The 23,373-nt window shown below is 38.1% G+C and overlaps 1 protein-coding gene across 3 annotated transcripts in view; it reads right to left on the bottom strand.

The window, feature by feature from the left end:
- Positions 1 to 475: 475 nt before the first annotated feature.
- BCHE (butyrylcholinesterase) overlaps positions 476 to 23,373 on the bottom strand; it is a 35,264-nt gene continuing 12,366 nt past the window's right edge. For all 3 annotated transcript variants that reach the window (XM_074153617.1, XM_074153619.1, XM_074153618.1), the window contains 2 exons: positions 7,688 to 7,854; positions 476 to 786 (listed from right to left, as the gene is read on the bottom strand). In XM_074153617.1, the coding sequence (XP_074009718.1) occupies positions 659 to 786; positions 7,688 to 7,854 (295 nt within the window). In that variant the 3' untranslated portion in view covers positions 476 to 658. The remainder of the gene's footprint in view (positions 787 to 7,687; positions 7,855 to 23,373) is intronic.

Here is a 23,373-nt window from a genome sequence, read left to right as displayed (position 1 = left end):
AGTTTTTCTGGCTTGTTTCACCATTGGACTTGCACAGAGAGTGCTGATGATTTAGGCCTTCAATACTTACTTGAATACTCGCCTACTATGGCTTTGTCCTACAGATTTGGCCATAAAGAAGCAATGATTCAGGCTTTAATGGCAGTCTTAAAACTTTTTGATCTAACAAGCAAATATCATTTGGTGTGTCCAGAAAAGTTATTATCTCTTTATGTTTATGTCAATTAAATTATGTCTGAAGCAAGGTTTAAGTGTGGTGGCATTGCAGTTAGAGATCAAAACTGATTGTGTTTTGCATGGCAATACTGTAAAACACTGCTATTTCTATTAAAAAAAAAATCCATTTTTCTATAACAGATTACATTGTTTCTTTGAAGTGTGATTTTTAAGCAGCTAGTGTTTATAATATGTACATCATTAATCTTCAGACTTTAATCTCTATAGTCTTATTTAACACAGTGAAGCTTCAAAGGATACGGATGCCTTATATTGTTTATTGAGATATGAGGTAAAATATAAATGAAAGATCTGGGGAATCAAAATTATATCCATAAAATTTTTAATCTGCATAACATATTTAATGCTAGACGTGTTAGAAAGCTACCTGTGTATTTGCCTGATGAACAGTAATACGGACATACTGGAAAGGGTAAACATATTAATTAGAGCCTGCACATCTCTCCTTCTTGCTAGTGTAATCGTTAAATTGATTTTTCCAGTCTGACATGTAATTGTTCCAGCGATGGAATCCTGCTTTCCACTCTCGTTCCGCTTCATCAATATTTCCTGTAAAACATGAAATGGGTTACATTAATCTAAATTTGAATCTCTTTATATGCTAATTGAAAAATAATTTTGATTATCAATGTCATTTGCTCCAAATACATTATAGGATGGTCTTTTGCTTCTTTTCTTAAACCTGGAATGACTGAAAATTCAGTGATTAACACTTTATCTTTACATCAGGAAAGAAGGACTGCAAATATATCATTCTGGCATATTGCAGGGTAATAAATATACTTATGCATGGGCTTGTTGCTTTTGGATAATACTTCTGTCCATCAAATGAGTAATTTTAAAGCCTTTTTTTTTTTTTTTTAAATCCTCAAAATACTACTTTTGCTCAGTATACTTTACAGCGAAACCTACTTAGCTCGAAGACTACGATATGCAAATTGAGATAGATGCTTGTAAAGATACAGTGAAATCACAGCTTTGTTCAAGGCAACAACAGTATTGCCATTAGTTTTAATGGATTTCAATGGATGGACAGGATTTTACCCACTGTGGAATAAATCTGGAAGTTCAAAGTGTAAGGGGCACGAGTTTGGAGAAGGGTACTGTAAAATGTGTATTAAGTCAACATGAAACCATCTTGCCTTTTCTTTTTTGTTCTAGCCTATAAAGCATTTGCCAACTAATCCTGTGTCCCAAGGCAATATTTATTGCCAAATTTGTTATAGGCATCAGAGCTGAGGGCAAGGATGAGAAGAGTAATAAAAATATATCATTTTACAAGGTTCCCAAAGTATTTTACAGACAGGGATCACTTCCTCCAGTCCCAAAAGGTAATTAGCACTAGGGAGAAATGCAGTGACCTTGCAGGAACAACTCATACAACAAGTAAAGGATAGATAACGTATGTAGGCTGTACTGTGGCTTTTTATTTTGGATCAGTTGTAGACTTTTTTTTAAAGTTTAGAAACCATTTACGATCTATGAATGCCTTTATTCATTCTGGACCTAATTATCTCAGTGTCCATATTGACATAGCTTGCTTCCAAAAAAATTTGGTAATTGTGTTCATGAGATAACGGTTCCATGGTTTCTTTATGCTCTTTTGACTTTATGTTCTTCTGCTGCAGTAAAGCATAGGCCCTTTCCCTCCATAAATACACCCTTTCCCCCTTTTTTATGATCTGCCAGCACTGCAAGTTTAACTGGTTATGTGAAAATGAAATACTTTTGTGTTTTACACATCAGTAGAGCAAATATTCTGGAAAGAGAGCTAACAGATTCAGAGATTTAGTTTGGAGAAGCATTCAGTAATTTGGTTGCTTATCTGCAGTTTAGCTCAACATTTCCAAACCTTTTTGGTGTGGAAATCCAGATGGCAATTTAATGAGACTTTGAAATGAGGTTTACATTACTTGGTTTCAGTTAGACCAGAAATAAAAACAAGATACTTTTTCTTGGGGAGGTTCTGTACTTCTGCTTGTAGTCAAAAGGGAAATCATGAAGAAGAAATGCAGGAAAAAGTATTAAAAAATTAACCACACTCCTTTCCCTCAGTTCAAAGATGTAAATAAGCTTGGTTACATTGGAGATCAAAGAAAAGTTCAGATCATTCTTACGTTTTTTCTGCAGGCAGCAATTGTCATTAAGTCAAAGAGGATTTGTAAATGTTGGTAACAATAAAACCACCTTTTGATTACTGAGCTATGCAGATGTGACTCTCGGAACTACAGGGAGAGGACATGTACAGCATTTTACTTTCCTTACTCTAAGAACCCATCTTTATATATTTCTTAATTCAAAGATGTAGCCAGGGTCATGGGTAAAGCCAAATTTTCCACATATATCAAATGGATTGATAATTTAGTGTATGAACTAGTACTAGTATTATTTGAAGAAAAATGCCTCAATCATATTTCTTGTCTTATTCTTGATTGTAGGTATCCAGTTTTATTTATCCAGGCAAAGCCTTCACTTATTAATTAAAAAAAAAATCCTGTTCCTTCTTTAATCATTCAGGTTTAGATGTGTTTGAAGTCTGCCCAAAGACTTTAGAAACTGGAATACTTCTACCACACACATTTTCAATTAAAAGTCGTTGTTCTAGAGTATAAATTAATGAGGCATTTCAGTGCTTCTTAAGGATCACGGTGAAGAAGTGGGTCTGCTAGAGAAAGCGGACAACGAGAAATTCAAAGTAGCGACTGTTATGAATCTAAAAGACAAAAGGGGGAAGGAAAACACTGAAATAAGAACTTGGATTCCCATTTGTTTGCTTTTTGCAGTGATAAGATCCAAATTGAAGTCACAAGTCAATGCATCCCATTATCACCAACATCATCAATCTCTTTGAAGCAACCACCCATGACTTAGATGAGCTGACAGCTAGAAGGCAAAAAAAAAAAAAGATTTGAGAATTCAACTTGACCGATAATTACAGCTCAGAGCACTGGGATACTACAATGTGCTGCAGCACTACGGAAGTCAGCTAATAATACAGTGAAGTTGTTTTGCTACAAGCAGTCATTTAGGCAATCCCAAACTTTATAGTAATACCAATTAGCCTAATGCAAAGCCCAGTGAAGTTTAGAAGGAGAAAAGGGGAGGTTTCAGTAGGCAATGAATCATACTTCAGTGCTCAGAAAGGTCCCAGTTTAACAGACCAAAAAAATGAAAGGTGGTGTGTGTTGTTTTTTTTTTTTTTTTTAATTTTTGGCAGTGTCAGCGCAGACAGCTGGCATTTCTTTTCTTTCCACACAGGCATACAGCCCTTAAATTTAACTTTGCTATAATGCCATTAAAGTATCTCCATATCATTATTTGTTGAACTGATAGATGTGCCAATAAAGTGCTAATCTTAAATGTATTTTTGTGCATTAACATTAAGATTGGGACAAAGGCCATATAACTGTTATGATACACTATAATTAATAAAGGATGACAAGTTAGAATTAATTTTTCTGTTCTCGATAGCTCATAAATGTGGATACTTGCAACTTCTTGATTCATTAGTATTATAAATGCTACAAGCTTATCTATGCTGTAGATTCTCACGGTGATAGTTTCTACACAAATATTCAGAAAGGAGGAAACAAATAGTAACTATACTTCGGTATCTTTATTCAATGTTTTTTAACCACACACTGTGAATATCAATGCTTATTTAACCAAAACAGTGTTAAATATGTATTTTTAAAAACCTCACAATTTTTTAATTTTATTTTTTTATTTTCTTCTTCCAAAAGTCAATAGAGCTCTCTGGGAGATGAAATATTGTAAAGGCTGTTATCTCTCCTCTGACCTGGGATACAAGGTACTAGAGTTAGAGAGAAATCAGATTGTTAAGGTATATAACGTATTGCCCATAGGTGCAATGAGTAAAATCTTACTTTGTTGGTAGCTGCAATAGTACTTCTGAGGTTACTTTTGACTAGTTCACTTTTCTGCACGCATAATGAGTGCAGCATCTAGCTCTGTGGAAATTGAAAACTAATTCTGATGGTGAATTTTCTAATTAATCACAATTTTAATATTATTACAACCCTGAGTATTTAGCTCTGTAGAATCCAGATGCTGTTTGGAGGATCATAGCAAATACAATTATTTTTGTTATTCACTGGTCAAGAAGTTGAACTTTTCTCTGCCTCCACATTCAAAATCTTTTTAGGGTTGTTTTAAAATATAATGTATTTACATTACCTACTTTGATGTTGGATTTCTCTATAGATGATATAAAATGCAGTAACATCAAATAAAATAGAAAAATATGCATTATATGTATTAGGCATACCAAAATAGTAATGGAGCAATAAATGGAAAGCTTGGCTGCCTGGAGGTTTCTATAATCAAAAAGAAACAGGCTTATATAAATAGTTTGAGCTCTAGATGCATAAACATTTGTGTTAAGGAGGTAGAGTCTAACATATATGCTTTTATAATTAACATATGATTGCTCTAAAAACCACTTAAGAGTCACTTACTGTTTACTATCCCTCCAGTGGGTTTCTTTTAGAAACGGTCATCAGAAGAAAATGCGGTGATTGTCCCAGTGGTCACACACTCGAATGAAACATTAAATGCTGAATGCTCCCAGCATTGTCTTGGGGTGAGTGGGAATGGAGGGTATTCTCAGTGCATTTGCAATAGGGCTGAAATCTGGGTAGAAATTGTGTCTAGTTGGAATTAAGGGCCCATGTAAGGCATGTCTAGGTCCAGTTTGCCTGACTAGTGATTATTATCAAGCTGGACACAAAACTACACATTTTGACTCATGTCTTTGATTATACTTTTAGATATTGAAATTGAAGGAGAAGACATTGAGAAATGTTCCAAAATCATAGGAAGTACTCTAGAGGCATAAAGGCCAGTATCTTATATGTGGCTGTTACTGTTGTGTTGGTGTGTGAGGCTTATTTTTCTCTTATCAGTTTTCTCAATCCATATCCATGACAATTTTTCTGGAACATACCTGATTTGGCTGCTTGAGGAGAATGGGAAATAGCTAACCTTAAAGATGTCAGGGACTAAATATTTTCCTCTCTCGTATATTTAACTGCCTCAAGAAACTTGTCTTACCCAGCCTGCCAGGGGAACAGGCTTGCTCAGATGCTGAACACATCTGGAGCTGGCCATTACCTGCCGAGAAGTCCTCAAGGGGGTAGCAAGGCTCATGCTGGGAGTGGATCAGTAACTAAACAAGTGGTTCGTTACCAAGCACATCCATGTCAAATTCTGACCTCTTGGCACAATGAGAAATCCCCTTGCAATTTCTGCAACATAAGTTGCTTTGATTGTTCTCTTCAGGCTCTACCTGATACAATTCCACTTTGTCTATCTGAACCCTACTTGAACTATAACTTACAATAATGATAACATAAAATTTCCTTACTTGTTCTTTGTCATCTTATATCATGTTAAAGTAACCTTCTTTTTCTAAGAATATTTCAACTGAAGAAGTAATAGAAAAGATAGACCCTCACAAAATGAGGAAATACACGTATTTATGGCATGCACTGTCCTTTGGGCATAAAAGGAGATAGAAAATGCAAAATATAATTTCAGTGAAAAGAATTATAATATAAGGTATTATATCATGTTTGTAAGCAGACTCTTAAAGGTTTCTTCGTAATTGTATAAGATTGTATATGGAACTTAAATACAAAAGCATCATATTTCTGTTACAATATTTCAAGGACTGCTAGATGTAGATACATGACAAAGCAGCAGTTCTTCTTGACAATATTCTTGTCTCGTTCCTATGTTAGGATCCAGGCGCGATGATTCTTTCCTTTTTACTAAGAATATGCTCAGGAATTTCTTTTAATTAAATTATGTAAATTTATGTTGTAAATTACAGAATATGGCAAAGTGATGTATTTATGTCTCCTGGCAGATCAAAAGCATTGCTTCGTCATCCCTCACACCACAGGACCATGCAAAGCAACTCCTCTGCCCTGCCAAGATGTGTTGAACTATATCTGGTGATGTGCTCTCTTCTGCTCCACCACAGAACATTTGGTTACGCACAGTCCATTTGTAAGATGCACATTACTCAACAGGGGTTCACAGACAGGTTAAAAAAATACGTAAACCAGTTCAGTTCTCCTGGCTCAGCATAAAGGGCTCATCAGAATTTGAGAAACCTCCTTTAAATCCATCCATAATTTGGTATACTGTGATTTTTATTTTTTTTTTTTAAATCACAGAGTATGCTTTATAAATTATTCATTTTACCTACTGATTTTGCTTCTCTTGATTTAATTGAAAAACATCTATTGAATTGAGAGGGGATAAAAGTTGAGCCATAATAGTTATAGGTGCAAATGAGGAAGGAATAAATTATTTCAGAAAGAATCATCTGTGCCCCATGAAAGTTTACATATTTTTAAGACTAACATTCAAAATGAATCTACAGAAAGCCTGTAAATTACTAATTAACATTTTAAAAGTGTATCCTATTTTTGAAATGAGACTTTTTTCTTTTTTTTTTTTTTTTTTTTCTCTCCAGTCAAACTTCAGAATGCAGTTCCAAAACTGCAAAATCAATTTATAAAATCAATTCCTTTCGAAGTCCAGAAGCACAGAGGCTTGGTCTGTTTGGTGGGCTTTGCAAAAAAAGTGGCATGGGGCTTCTAAAGAAAATCTGAGTCCTTTGTGTTCAACTGAGTTTAAAGTTTCAAAGAGCCTGTTACATTTTTCTGGGTAGTGAGATTTCATAAACTCATTGTATACACAGTCAGGCACAAACCAGTTCTATTTTGCATAGGCAAGTCTTGAAGTCTCTTGGTTGTTGTCAATGGCTGACACTCTAGAAATAAAACACAAGGCTCTCTCATGTGAGATGTAGAACAGAATCCCCTTGCAGCACTAGTAATACATTTCATATCCTCTGTGGATTAGCTGTGTAGCAATACAATCCCATAAATAACAGATAATATAATCCCAATATAACACCCTACAATGTACTTTAGGTACGTGAAATTTATACAGAACTTCTAAAGCTTCCAGAAATCCCAGTGCAAGCTTCCATTTCAGTAATGTCTTCCCTGCTCTCGCCAGTACCCCAAGGAACCCAGACCCAGACAGTGTTGACCCTCACACGGGGGTAGCTTGAGAACAAGAGATTTGCAAATATCTCACCTTGTGGCTGCCTCTCCACTTTGGGGCAGAGAAGTTTTATGGTGCGCAAGTCCTGAGCTTTGGCCTGTCTCCAGGCTTTGTCCTAGCGCATAAGAGGGTGTTACAAGATGGTGAGCCCATGGTTAGAAGCACAGGGTATGTTTCAAGGTACACCCTCACCACAGCATGGATGCTGTTGTCCAACACCTGAACATCTCGTGGAAATTCAGTTACAAATTGGAATGTAAAGATTTAAAATCAAGTCTCATGTTAACATCAAGTAAATGATCCTAAATTAATGTTTAAATAAAGGCATCTATAAATGCATTTTTACCTGTCATTTCCAGGACTTTGGGAAAAAATATATTCCAGAATCGACATTGCTGAGCACGTAATTTTGTCAGTATCTCTGAAGTGTCAGTATTTAATGTCAAATATTTTTGTTCAGTACTGGTGAAGACTGGCCATCTTGTTCCATTAATCAGCGTCCCATTTGGAGTTCTAAATGAGAAAAGAAACACTTCATTTGGAATGAGGAATTACCTCAGTACATCGGTAGAGTATTATTTCTTTTTTTATTTAACAGTTACATCAGCTTAAGTATGTTAGTTTGAAACTACTGAAGTATACTTCTGTAAGTAACACAGTGGGGGAGAAAAAGAAGGTAAACTTGATTTAACTTTATTTTAAAAAAATTGAAGTATTTATATTCCTTTTTTGGGGTGTTCTGGGTTCACCTAAGGGAAAAAATTAATAAAAGACCATAGAGAAACTATACTTGTTGAATTTGGAGACTCTCACAGAAGCTGTAAATTATTATGAATGATTTAAGAACAAACCAACCAGCTTGGGAGGTTTAGTTAATGTTTTATTTTGAATGTTGCTGATCCCTTCAGACAGACAAATAGACTGGACTAAATAGCTCAGATAACAATGCAAGTAAAGGTACAAATAATGTCTTAACTTTGGATGAGAGCTATACTGGGAGAGAAAACAATCATTCCTCATTAAGAAGGAAGAGTTCCTTCTTGAAGTATGCTAAGTCCCATCAGTGGCATGCCAAACATAAGCAATCTCAAATCTTTTTGGAAACTGGGAAGAGGTACAGAGTGCTTGGCCCTTTATAAAACAGGCTCTGCATGTTAAAGGATCACAGCTGTTAGTGTTAAAATAGTTGCGGTAAATATTTGTAATACAACAGAATTCATAAGGTTCTAGGGACAGACACCCAGTTTTCCCCTTCAAAAAGGACAATAGGTAGTATCTATATGACTAGAGAAAAAATAATTGGTTTAAATGTGTAGAAAAAGAACAAAATGGGGAGCATTGCATAGGGAATAAATGAGATGGAATATGATCTTCAGGAAAAACAGATGATTTGTGACCGTTTTAAGTGTGAATCTATGTTAGCTCAGAAGAAGTTAAAATAAAAATTAAACATTTTGTTGCAGTGCAAGCAGAAGGACTCCTTTTCTAGAAGTTGATATCAAGGAATCTTGGGTTTAGGGCAGAACAACAGTATTTGATGATTTTTGGTGGGGTAAATTAAGAACATTATTAGCTAAGTTAATTTGGTTATCTCTACTTTACTTTTCACCAGGACTCGTCCCAGAAGGCAGCGGCCAGAGAGGAGTCCAGGGCGTGTGGAGCCCACTTGAGTTCTGCTTGCCAAGAGTGGGATCAAGGTACCGGGTGTAGGCGGGAGCAGTCAGAGCATAAGATTCAGCTGCTGAAATAATATCAGTATCTCTTAGTTCATTCAGAATGAATCAAGTTTTTTGCCCCATGTGTTGGTATTCTAGAGTCTTTGGCCTTGGCTGCTTACAGAAAGGATGTTAGAGATTCAGCATGTCATTTCCTGAATTGCTCACTTCTTTACTAATTTTTCTTTACTAATTCAGCTCTGATTAACCTATGGCACCCCTTTTAACTGCACATTTATTTGTGGCTCATGAGAATGATGACTTAAGCAGAGCTGACTTGTACTTCAGTTCAAGATCAGAACGCTAATGGTGCTGTCAGTATTCATTTAACAGCTTTTATGCTATGAAATAAATCATGACATTTCACATTATAATTTACAGGTGGGGGGATTACACAATGGCTACAGATGTATTTTACTAAAAAAAGATTGAAAGAACTGTCAGATGAACACAGCATTTTGAAATAAGTTAACCTGCTGATTATGGCATTCTCTCTGCATTTCTAGGAAGCTTACTGTTCAAAGAAATGTCCAGCAATTTCCTTCTTAGCTCCATTATTGAAAATTTCCCAAGTCAAAAAGTAGCTCCCAGTTACAGCAAAACAGAGAGATCACAGGAGTATAATTTTGATCTGGTAAGAACAAGTTATGTTCTTATAACCTCCTTGTTCTATCACAATTACTATTCATTCCTTCTTGCTAATAACTTCATGATGAGAATTGCAGTGCCCAGGATAAGCTGTAAAATTCCCTATTCTTTGCACTAAACTCAAAGTTTAATAATATTCATGTGGAAAATTGAAAGCATTGTGAGAATATCCTTACTGAGCAGAAAGGAATCCAATACACTGCACAACAAAGCTCAAAATTTGGGAACTTCCATCCTATCATCTTTATCAATTCCTCAAACCTCTGCCCTTTCATCTTCTTCAGTAGGTTCCAGGTTTGCCCACCTCAGTGCTGTCAATGGAGCCTGAAGGTATGTCCTGAAAGGGATTGGGCCACGCATCTTCAGAATGGACCTCTGTCTTATGCATCTACCTTGTCAAAGACTAATCACTTTTCTTAGACCTTTGTCCTTATCTATACGATCTAGTCAGGGAAGACCTTCTTCATTGTTTGGAGAGAACGTGAGCTTCTTCACTGAATATTTTAGAAAGAAGCTAGCTACTTCTCTACACAGTTTTTAATGCTTGCAGGAGCAAGTCTTACGGCAATTAAGGAATACAATTATTTGAATTGCTCCTAGAGAAGAAAAGCAAGAGAGAAAAAATCCCAAAACACCAAACCACCTGTGTTTAAATTTTTATGTAAATAGAATTTGTTTTATTATTTTAGCTATTTTTTTTCCCTTGCATATGCCCTGAAGTTATAGGCTGGACTCTCTCTACTCTGTTAGTGGTACAGAAGCTCATTTATAGTTAATTATTTTGTTAAGATATGTCTTTAAGGCAGCCAGATTTATTTTCTCATTAACTCAAAAAACAGAGTATCTTTGTCAGCTCAACGTCTAGTAAAGTCACTCTTGTTCTACCTTTATACATATGTGCTCTCATTGAAGTTCATGAGTCTTTTTTTTTTTTAATCCTGGGCTCAGTGGAAGTTGCCTGTAACTTGCTGTTACATTTATAGTAAGTATACTAGGTTTGACATAGGAGTGAAGAGGGTATTAGAGGAGCTTATTCACTGATCATTTCTGTATATTTAATGTTCATCTTTAACAACTTTAGAAAGGAAAAGTTAATTTGGTTCAGATGGAAAATGCAAGAACCTGAACACAGTTCTGTTAATCATAATAAACATACATACATTACCATTCTCATTAATATGATCAATATAGCCTGAAATAAAATACTAGTTCACTGTGTACTTATTAATATTCACATAGCATTACTTCTACAGATGGTTTATCATACACCTGCACCAAAAAAGTGTAATTCATCATCTAACTTTTTTAATCATTCATGATATAAAGTACCTGTAAAATATTCACTTCATTTTTGTGAGTGAACTGCAAATAGTTTTCATTCTGCTGTGGTATCACCATTTAACAGAGAAGTTCTTTTGTAATGTTAAGTTATATTTTGATATAATCCACGAAGAAAAATTTTCTCTAAGTCTCTCAAAAACAGTTTTAGGCATCATTTACCTTCCTAATGAGTGTTGTAAACACTAACTGTACCACATGCTGGCTTAGATTGTCCCAAGCTTTCACTGTGTTCCTATTTAGCTGCTCTATTTGTAAATGGATCAGGTTAACACGTTGTGTGTTTCTCTAGAGGAAAAGAAAAACAAAACCCACATCATTTTAGCTGTCTAACTCAGATGAATTATACCAGCCCAAACTCACTAAGAGATTCACAGGCTGAAATGCAATTTTACCTCCAGTCCCCGGTAACCCCTTCCTCTAGACAGACAAATATTTGTTCTACCTGGCTGAAGCTGTTCACAGAGATATTGCTCCCTGAGAGGAAGCATGCACTAATTTCACCTGAGCAGTGTGTTATTGCTCTTAATTGTCTTTTCGGTTGCCGCTGGCTTCCCTCCGACCAGCTCTGTGGATAACCCAGCAAGATCCTTTGCCTACAGCTCACCCCGTAGAGGATTTCCTGTTCTCCCCGTTGTGTGTAGCCGCGGGAAGGTGGCCTCTCTGTGCCCAGCCTGCCTCCCTCCTGCTCTCACCAGGGTAACAGCAACCCCACCAGACACTTGGTAAGCTAATTTCCTCCTCAGTGCCTTCTGCAGGTTAACACCAGGCTGGCATTCTGCTGGCATGGGTCTCGTTAGCGGAATGGGTTGCCCACTGAGATTAATGAAAAGTTATGATAATGCCGCTGCACCCTCTGCTTCCCCCCCAGCAGCATGAATTGAAATCAGACAAAGACCTGTTCCTCCCTGGTGCGACTTTACTGACTTCACCCGGGTTGTAACCGCTGATGCTCATTTTCAATTTGGCCCCCTTTTCTTTTAAACAGCTGGTTTAAAGGGAGGAGAAAGTGAATGTGAATCATTTTTTATTAGCTTTCATGATTCCTTGGAGCTATCGGGCAGTACCGGCAATCAGCTGTTTTTCATGGGATGGCGTTTTACAGTGTGTTGCCATGGGCACAAGAGAGCAGGCAGGAGGAACGGCCTTAGAGCAAATGCAACAGCAACAATAACCATGTCTCTTACACATTTTCTACAGGTGCGTTACAAAGCCTTCAAGAATTATGTAAATAGTCTGCTCAGCATCAAATAAGAGGCATACTGTTAGATGTTTCACCCCATGGGTAGCTCTGGGGGTGAGGGATGGTTCTGCACATGTCTATACTGCAAACGAAGGGAGATGCTGAAGCTGGTGTGGTTGTACCCCAGGTGGCTTCAGAGCAGCCATGTGAAGGCTACCAGCAGCACAGCTGGTACAACCCAGCATGGGTATAAAACCTGATAGGAATGAATGCAATTAATAATGTCTTTGTGCTTGTAGAAATACATAATGAACTGCTTTTTCTGTGGCACTGTAAATTTTGGTTGTGTTGTCTCCTATGTACGTTTTCTCTGCCAGGTGAGAGGAAGTAAGACAGCACAGGGCAGAGAAATCCTTTTTTCCATTTTTTCTGAACCTTGGATGAGAAGACATCAATGGGGCTATAGGATCAGCGGTTGATCTTGGTGAGTCAGGGGTTGGAAGCAGAGTTATGTTGTTTACAAAGATGCCAAACTCACAACCGATACCACAGACTAAGTGGTCACTGCACCACAAGTACATATGCCTGCTTGCTTTAATGAAGCTACAGGTAGATTTAAAAAAAAAATTATCGGATGGTAAGGGCTCCTGGAGAATATCATCATGTGATGAGTCCCCGTCAAAGCTCTGACCTCCAACCCTTTGCTCCTCCAAGGGATGGGCTCTGTCAGCCTTTTGTGATGCTTTCTGCAGTATGGCCAGAGCCTGAGACCCTCCTGCTGATGCCTCAACCAATGAGTGATTCCTTTGACTTCAGAGGAATCACAATGGGGATATCCTACACTTTGAGGAAAGACCACAAGGTTTGTATCTTGTAAAATGGAGACAATTTTTTTAAAAATTGCTTTATTAGTGGTTGTGTCATGTAGAACACCGTTAATCATACTAGCACTAAATAACATTACCAAAATATATTTATTTATCTAATCCAAATGGATGAAACCTTTTTTTTTTTTTTCTTTTTCTCCCCCAGTCTGGAAGAAAACACTTTGTTGTTTTCCCTCTTTTCCACTTGGACAGAAGGGCGCTCCTAATTAGCGAGAGAGCTGATGAGGGGCACCAGGCAGGCCTGTGGTGCTCCAACTCTCTGGAGCGCGGCTCACTGCAGAGGGGTGGGAAGAGTTTGTGGCATTAGTCAGGCAAAAGTATCCAGATGTCTCACATAACTTCTAAAGGCCACGATGTATGATATTTATACCTATGTTCATTTTCTCAGCACAACACAACAACTGCCAGGTTACTATTAATTTTGGGCAGTGGCACAGTCCTCAGGGGGATGGTGGTGTAGCGACAGCACATGTTTGTGTAAGGCTTTGGTTAGATGGTACAACTGGGAGTTTAACAGATAATTTCCAGCCCAGTCCTATTAAAAAAGAAGAGCAGATTTTATTGTTAACTACTGGCTGAATCTTCTCAGACCCTCAAACAATTTGGCTTAATGCCGGTATCTTCATACCAGGCTATTAGTTTCAGATGACTCACTGGTAAGTAGGCACTGGAGAGGGCTGTGAGGTTGAAGACTCAAAGTCCTTCACCTGAGGAGCAGTTCTAGCTATTGGAACAAAGAAAATGAACCTGTTCTGGAAACTTTCCTTAGAAAACTTAACAAGAGAAAGGATTAAGGAATATCTGGAACACCTATTAAAAAAATAAATAAATAAAAAAAAATTTAAGTCTAAAAACATCCTCAGAATCTCTAATTACTGTATAAGCTTTCCATTCAGAGACTGAGGCCTGCATAAATCTGAAAGGCTCTCACTGTGTGAATATATAGATTGTATCTGATGCAATTGAGTCCACCTATGTATGATTCAGTATAATAAATTTATTCTTAGATTATTTTTTAATTCGGACAGCTATCCAGAACATTTTCCCAAGTCAGCTAATTGTTTATACCCTACTAAAATGATTTGATGGACTCCCTGGATAAAATCTTTACATAATGCCAAAATATTTTACATTAAATTGTGTACTTTGAGACTTTTTGTTATTAGAAACTGCAAATGCAAAGATAAGATGATAGGGGCATTTTTCTGTCCCTTATCAAAGTTTATGAATTGTCCAATTTGGAATAACAAGCAAGGGGAAGTGCTACCCCTAAGTAAGTGAATTGGAAAGCTGGTGTGCTATTACTTCACAAATATATATGTTACTTTTGATGTGACTTGCTACTGTTAGTGGTCTTTTTACATGATACTGCAGAACAAGTTACCTTGCTAGTTTTTATTTGAGACAGCTCTTCAGAATATTCCTTTATATCAGCTAATCACTAGTCATCCTATCTATTGAACTGATGGACCCTCTCTACAAATGCACTGCCACACAATATTTTATTTTAAAATATTCTCTTAAGGCTTTATCCTCTTAGACTAATGGGAAAGACAGCAGCTATCTAATCTATTAGCTGAATAGGGTGAGTGGTGCCATTTATAATAAAGAAGCTCTAAAAACTATCATGCTGAAAGGTGACAATTCAGACAAGGGTATTTTCAGCCTGTGCAATACTGGGAATACTGGAAAGCATCCATGATTATCTGCTTCATACACCATGCTTCCTTGCAGCCTCGTGGCATCAGCGTTCTCAAGGGTACCAGGCCTGTGCTCCTGTGGTACTATGAACAACTGGGGAACTTAGAATAAAAAATTAATATTGGTCATTTTAAAAGAAATTGTTTTATTTATTAGAATTTAATTCTTGTGAGAAAATAATAACAAGTTTCTGAAAAATTGTAGTAATTAAACCTTTGTCATTTACTTGTTCCTTAATAAGATGCAAAAATTGTTGGTCCTGATTCTGCAATGTTTAAGCCTTATTCAAACGCCCATTGTAATGACTGAGTACTACAAGTCTGAGAGAGGTTGCAGATATGAATCCTTCAAATTACTTTTCTTAAGCAGCTATTTATGGAAAGTTCATTATATTCTGTTGTGCTCAGTTCTCACTCACAGATGACATGCATGAGTTCATAACCTAGTGACTACAAAATGCCCCTGAGCCACAGCAAAAGGAAGCTGCTTTGCAAGTTATATCGTAGGTAAATATTATTTCTTCTGCTGATCCTTGAAGAAACCCATAGGATCCAACTGGCATACTTTTTAACTGACAGAAACCAGAGAAGGACCTTTGCAGCTAGGCTTTCTTACACCTTCACAGCCTAAATAAAGCTCAGGATATTCCTTCCAGATTCCAGCTTGGTGACAGCAGTTGTGTGTTTAAATCTCTTAAACTATAAATTATCATGGTATGCACTCTTGCAACCAATATCAGTTTCAGGAAATGAAGCAACAAGCTGTAGCTTCTTTTTTGGACTTATTGTGTTCTGCTCAAAGCAGCCTCATGAAGCACCCATCAAGCTGAAGTTATTCTTGCATGTGCATGTCGTGGTGTTTATTTGTGAATTCTTGCTATTTATAAAGAATTGATAAGGTAGGTCTTAAGGTATTGGCTATAAATAATATAGTATTTGAGAAATTTAGATCCAGGATGTTCTGCCTTAGCTCTTTGGGTATGCCTCCAATGCATTTAGGAGCTCAGTGCCTCAAATCCCTGGCTCCTGGATTGGAGTCTGCTCTGGTATCAGGAGTAATAACGAGCCAGGTCAGCCGAGCCAAAGCTAATGAGCCCTTCAGACCGTGCCTGTGTATCTCCAATCTCCTGGGCCTACGCTGGCACTCCTGCACGTAGGTCTCCTCCACAGCGAAAATGTTGCAGCAAATCTTAGTGCTATTTCAGCAACCCTTGCCCCAAACTCCACTATCTTTGTGGCATATAATGAGATGTGATTATCATACAAGGATGGAACAGTAGTCCCACTGTTCTGTCTAAGAGTCAGTAGCACTAAAAACTTGAAAGCAAGTTAAATGTCCTTTTCCAAGCAACTTGTAAAGTTGAACATTACCAGACCTTTTTCAAATTTAGCTCTAATCAGTAATGAAGATCTACATTGATTTAAATGAGAACAATGTTGTCCCAATATCCTCAGGGTCCCTCTGAGTGAGGACTATCAGTCCTGCATCTCCTGTCCTCTCAGCAAGTCTATACTACAGTCCTAAAACCCTGACACTCGCAGATCCCTCGGTGTCTTATATGGAACATCCCAAATACATGCATGTTCTGCACAGTTTTGAAGAGAGTATAAAGAAGAGAGTGAGACCATGCTGAATCTCACAGCTTTCTCATCATGGAGCAGTTTTTCAAAGATATATTTTTCAAAGAAAAGAAAGCAAGCTGTGAAAATTGAAAGACCCTGTGATGCTGGAGGCTGCCATGGTAAAAAAAGAGTGATTGGCAAGAGGAAAGGAAAAAAAAACCAACAAAAAAACCAAACAAAACCCCAACCAACCAACCAAAAAAACCCTAACAATCTAACCCAGAACCAGCAAATGATCTTCAACCTAACGGTATGACTTCAAGAAGATGAAAGATTTGAAGTTAAATTGAGTTCAGGGAGATGGGTGAAATTTTGGCATTTGTGTGGAGATAATTTTAAACTACCAAAAATATGTTTTATCTTGTCTTGTTTTAAGAAATACTTATCACTCATTTTGATGCTCACAGTCTCACAAAGCTGAATGTGAGAAGTGTCTAATGTAACTATAGGCCAGTCAGTCTCACCTCTGTGCCTGGCAAGATCATGGAGCAGATCCTCCTGGAATCTCTGCTAAGGCACATGGAAAATAAAGAGGTGATTGGAGACAGCCAACATGGCGTCACCAAGGGCAAATCGTGCCTGACAAATTAGGTGGTCTTTTATGATACTGCCACAGACTTGGTGGACAGAGGCAGAGCAACAGACATTATCTACCTGGACTTATGCAAAGCATTTGACACATGACATTCTGGCCTCAAAATTGGAAACTCATGGATTTGGCGGATGGACCACTCGGTGAATAAGGAAACGGCTGGATGGCCGCACTCAAAGGGTTGTGGTCAACAGCTCAATGTCCAAGTGGCAGCCGGTGACGAGTGGTGCTCCTCAGGGGTCGGTACTAGGACCAGTGCTATTTAACATCTCTGTCAGAGACATGGACAGTGGGATAGAGTGCACCCTCAGCAAGTTTGCCGACGACACCAAGCTCGGTGGCACAGTCGACTCGCTGGAGGGAAGGGATGCCATCCAGAGGGACCTGGACAGGCTTGAGAGGTGGGCTCGTGCAAATCGCATGAAGTTCAACCAAGCCAAGTGCAGAGTCCTGCACCTGGGACGTGGCAATCCCAGGCACAAATACAGGTTGGGCAGAGAATGGCTGGAGAGCAGCCCTGAGGAGAAGGACCTGGGTGGGAGTGCTCATGGATGAGAAGCTCAACATGAGCCGGCAGTGCGCACTGGCAGCCCAGAAAGCCAACTGCATCCTGGGCTGCATCAAAAGAAGTGTGACCAGCAGGTCGCGGGAGGTGATTCTACCCCTCTACTCTGCGCTTGTGAGACCTCACCTGGAATACTGTGTCCAGCTCTGGAGTCCTCGACATAGAAAGGACATGGACCTGTTGGAATGGGTCCAGCGGAGGGCCACAAAGATGATCAGAGGGATGGAGCACCTCCCCTATGAAGACAGGCTGAGGGAGCTGGGGTTGTTCAGCCTGGAGAAGAGAGGGCTCCAGGGAGACCTTATAGCAGCCTTCCAATATCTGAAGGGAGCCCACAGAAGAGCTGGAGAGGGACTCTTTGTCAGGAAGTGTAGTGACAGGACAAGGGGTAATGGTTTTACATTGTAAGAGGGGAGATTTAGACTAGATATTAAGAGGAAATTCTTTCCTGTGAGGGTGGTGAGGCACTGGAACAGGTTGCCCAGGGAAGTTGTGGCTGCCCCATCCCTGGAAGTGTTTAAGGCCAGGCTGGATGGGGCTTTGAGTAACCTGCTCTAGTGGGAGATGTCCCTGTCCATGGCAGGGGGGTTGGAACTTGATGATCTTTAAGATGCCTTCCAACTCTAACCATTCTATGATTCTAGCATACCTACAACATGGAGTTGTAGTCATTTACACATTTAGATTATTTATTTGGATAAAGCGGTAAAGAATTTTCAAGCTTATTTTATTCCTTCTCCTTAACATGCCTCGCAGCTGACGTGTTACTTTGCATGGTGTTTAAAGACCAGTCCAGCACTCTTTGAGGTGAATCAACTTACTAGTTAGGGGGCTGATCCAAATTCAAACAAATGGAAAAGATTGGTTGACTTCAAAAAAGCTTTGGATCAGATCCCAGGTGGAGAAATACCTGTAGCTGTTTACAAAAGAAGCTTCTTTCTTCCTAGGCAGAAATCACAATTATGATTTCACACCTTCTCCAGGAGTCCAGGTTCTGGTGTGAATATTCACAGTTCATATTTAAGTCACTTTTGAATAGCCATGAGACAGGCAATACTATGGCTTAGTCCTTTTTTATTCTAAAGGAATTTCTTTGCCTTTTTTTTTTTTTTTAATGTTCCTATAAAGTATTTTGTAAGATCCTTATGTCCTTTCATACGGTACCAATTTTAGCTTTCAGGGACCACTTTTCAAAGCTGTTATTTTTTTACACTCTTGAATGCAGCAAGAAATCAGATGAAACTGAAGTTTTAAGTCTTACTTGTAGAGGTTGAGAGGGTTATTTGGAAATGGAAGAAGGTGCTGAACCCTACTGAGACCTTGAGGAGGAATTAACTTCCGTAGGATGTAGAGTAAAAGAATACATAGTCAGGACAGCGCAAGGCATTTCCTCTTTTACTCATCCTCTGAACCTAGCTTATCTCCTCTACAACCCCCCTTTTCTCATAACCTGGAAAAACATAAATTTACGTAGTATCTTAACCAGAATTGCTCTGTGGGACAAGCCTAAAGAGAGAGTGTAAATGGAGAGAAAAATGTTTTTATTGCCATAGAACTATTAATACTGTGTTTTAAATTCCCAGTGGCTTTGGTAAAATTTGTCAGCCTAGTTGGTTGTGAGAAAGAGTAAATACTGTACTCATATGTATATGATTGCTCTTTCCATCTCTTGCCTTCTCTCCCATTAATAGAGTTCTTCCCAGACACTCAGAAATTGTTAGATAAATGGATTCAATGCATTCCTTATCTCTAGAGACCAAACTTTCAACACAGACTGTGTAGTAGATAGTATACTAGGATATAGTATTTGAGATTTGTTTTCAATTGTAATTGCCCTAATCATGCCTTCTTTTCAAGACAGATGCTCCATATAAACCTGCACCAAATAAAATCATCTAGATCCATTGTGTCCTGATGGGCTTCATCACAGTAGCATTTTCTTGATATTTTCCACTACTGCCATGGTTTTATTTCTGTGAATGGTAGGAAGAGCATGAGTCACAAACTTCAACTACCCTGCAATCTAGGCCAAAATGAGCAGTCCTATAGATGAAACCATTAGGTAGCTTTCAGTAGCATGTGTATGTGTTATTGCTTCATCTGAAAGACAACCAATGATACTTCATGACAGAAAATGTAAATGGGAAGCTACAGTGTTCATAAACTCCCAAATAAGGTACTTAAAAATATACGATTAAGTTATTTTATCTCTGTTATAAATTCATTGTAGGTTTGATACCTACAAGCAGTGATCACGTATCTTTCTACGATAAACAGATTCAAATTATGTCCCAGTGTTATAACATCCTTTGAATTTGATTTGAACTACATCCTGCCACCAAGAGGGAGATCTCCAAATATAATCATTTCAACTGAGAATCATGAAAGGTATGCTCTCAAGAAGAAATAATAGCTAAAGAGGGGAGAATATCTGAGCTTATTCAAAGTCCTCTTTCAAAATTGAGTGGACTTTTGTGGAAATTATGTTATGCAGACTACTTAACAACTAGGGGAAAACAACTGTTTAAACCTCTAAGCATTTCCAGATATAGAAAATTCACTTGGAGTCTACTCCTTGAGAACACCATGGTGAATAACACTCATGAGAGGCAGGTATTTAGAACTTCATTAGTTAAAACAAAAATCACAGTATTTGAACAGCAGCCTCAGTAGAAAAAGGATCTCTCCGGTGTAAATTTGAGGCATCAGTCTTTAGAGTTTGTACTATATGAAATTAGGAAGTTGCCTTATATTCCCTCAAGGAAAGGTAGAGAATGTAGATGGTGGCCAGAGATGTCTGGGAAAGCAGAGGATGGCAGCTTTTAATTTTATATCTGCACCAGCATGTAATTGTGTAACATCACTAACTGTAAGCATGAAATCCCTGATTTCTACTCATGCAACTTCTAGATTTGTGGGGACAGAATCTCACCAATCCTGTGACTACATTTACCCACAACTGGCTTCTCTTGCAGCTGATTGAAAAAAAATTAAACACCATATTGAGCTACCTTCAAAAATATGGTGTTAGGTAACCTCTGCTGCTCCTCATTTCCTCTTTTCTCCCCTTTGCCACTTCCCTGAAACAAGCCAATCTCTTGCGTTAGGGAGTAAATTAAAATGTGTACTGAAAGGTTTCCATTCTTCATGTGAAATTTCTCTGTAAAACTTCAGATTAGTGTTCCAGAACCACCTGGAAAAATGGGGTTTGCAGACCTTTTAAACTTCAATTTCTGTCTTTTGATGATGAAACAAGGACTAAGCTGCAGAAAAGCAGCATGGAAGAGGAGTGCCCCTAAAAAGAGGATTAACTGTGGGTCAACACTAATTAGAATTTCACAGTGACTTTTGCAAACATGTTTTTACATGCCTGCAAAAGTTATGATATAGGGAAAGTAATCCCTAATCCTAGATTATCTCTGAAGTGTATTGCTGTTATAAGTGAACTTGCCTTACACATAATAAGTTCATGCATAGATTTCCTTTATTTCACTGTTCACAAATCCTTTCACACACCCCCAAAAAATGGTTAGCAAGCCTCTTGAACACTTTCTTCTCTTATCTTTCCATTTATTTTTATTCTATCTTTTTCATTTTTCTTGTTCATCTAGCCTCTTGCATCAGTTAGCTTTTCCCTCTCTTGTTTTCCCATCTTCCTTGATTGTGAACTTTCCATCAAACACTACATTAGTTCCATCCAGGCTTCTTATTCCCACTCCCAAATTTGAGGTAGCAATCATACCATTATTTTATTTCAAATCTTGAAACAGTTCTATCTCTGCATTCCTGTCCCCAAAACATACCCGTGTAGGCTCTCTGCCAGGTCCTGGGTACAGCAATACAGGCTCTTCTACCTATCTCTCTTGTGAGAACAGGAAAAGCCGCATTCAAGACATTTTCCTCTCTTCTCCTACAAGGTCAGCCAAAGGCAGCATAGCTCTACAAAAACCCTCCTCAAAGAAATCCACTTTATGATTCCTTTTCTTGTGCCTGTGCGTGCATGTTTGTGTGTCTCTGCCTCCGACTGCAGACACAGGGAGTTCACCTTGCCCGGTCCCAGGGCTGTGCATTATCACTGCAAGTTTTGATCCCACAGCCTTTAGCAGTCGTATTAGAGCTTACCCTTTTCTATAGAGCCCTGTCAGCCTTATTTTCAAGGCAAACCTTTGCATTATAGATTTGGCTTTTAATTTTATGTCTCATTCAATTGCTCCTACAATATTTGGACATTTCCTTAATAGATGTTCTCATCTCATGTTTGAAAATAATAGTCTGACTCGTGTTGTAGCGAACAAAATCCATACAGACGGAATTGCATTTGCTACACATGGAAAGTAACAAGACATCTTCTTGTAATTCTGCAATATTTGTAATACTATTAAGACAATCTAAACAATTTGTATTCCAGACCTATTTTCAAAAGATGATGGAATCAAATACTCCTGGTTTCAGTTTTGAAATTCAATGGCAGCTTGTCAGCTTGCAAGCCAGAAAGAGAGAGATGACTGCCAAATGTGAGTCTCTAGTTACTGATTTTTTCCATGATACACTATTTCCAAATAGATTGCTAAAAAAATGTTTCCATTACTGCTTCTGAATATCACAATATGTATGGACCCTGGGAAGATGATGAGTCACTTTGAAGAACCCCAAACCTGAAAGTGAAGGTGGAGAAATAGGTTTATATTTCCTAAAATTTGACTTTTTTGTTGTTGTTGTTCATCACTATGATTTCCACTTTTTTTTTTTTTTTTTTTCATGGCTTAGAGGTGATTCCAGTGAAAGAGTGAGTGTGAGAATGTATGTGCCCTTTTGGCTTTTGGGTCAAAATGAAAGCTTTACTTTTCCCTAACATGGGAAGGGAAGATGTTCCTTTCCATATATCTTTTTGTATTTTTAGAAACCTCCCTTGTGCCTCATTTGTACTCCTTCGGTTTTTATCTCACACCCAGAAATCTTCTGTTCTGGATTCTTGACCTGATCTCGTCAAATCACCAGTTAAGATGACAAATGACTTATTCTAGACAAACGTGAGATGCCAGAAGCAGCAGCCTCAGGGAAAGCCTCCCCTTGGTCCCGCTGAGCTACAGCTCCAGTGTGTTTGAAGACCCTGTGAGGACCACCACCAGGTCTCAGCTGAGGAGATCGAACCTGCCTCTGTCTCTGGGAACGTGGGCTAACCTCAGAAAGAAATATAACTCACAGTAAATTTCTTATCATGAAATGGCCGAATGGTACGTAAAACTTCCTAGTTTCTGAAGTATTAGAAAATTAAAAGTGGTTGGAGTTTTTTATTTTCTATTTTTCCCTAGTATATTCGTTCCATTCCATACATAGAGTATATAGGTCCCCAGTTCAATCTGCTGTCTGGACTCTATATGAGGCTGTTGTTTTTGTTCTCACTGTTCTGAAACTACTCTCTATAAACATGTTGTGATAAGTTGGTAAGAAAAGCACTGAAATTTATTATATGTCTACCAGTGGAACATCAGGGAAAGGCAATAATAACCAGGCAAAGTGCTTCAGAGCTTTAGTGGGACAATCAAAGCCTCACAAATTCCCCTAAAACATAGGAGGAAATATTTCAAAGGCTTCACTTTATAGAAAAAGCTGCAAAGATTTGTTTCAGCAGTTGTAAAACTGGCAGTGAGACAAGTTTTGCCAGTTTCTTTTTATCCAAAATATTTTTCACAAAGCCTTAAAAATATTATCTTTGCATGTTCCACTGCATTCTTATTTGAGTTTTCATCTCATCTGATTTGTCTATCTCCTTGTCACTTT

This window comes from Numenius arquata, chromosome 9 (genome assembly GCF_964106895.1).
Source record: "Numenius arquata chromosome 9, bNumArq3.hap1.1, whole genome shotgun sequence".
Taxonomy (NCBI): Eukaryota; Metazoa; Chordata; class Aves; order Charadriiformes; family Scolopacidae; genus Numenius; species Numenius arquata.
The sequence above is the reverse complement of the archived record's forward strand: the minus strand, read 5'-3'. Positions and strand labels throughout refer to the sequence as shown.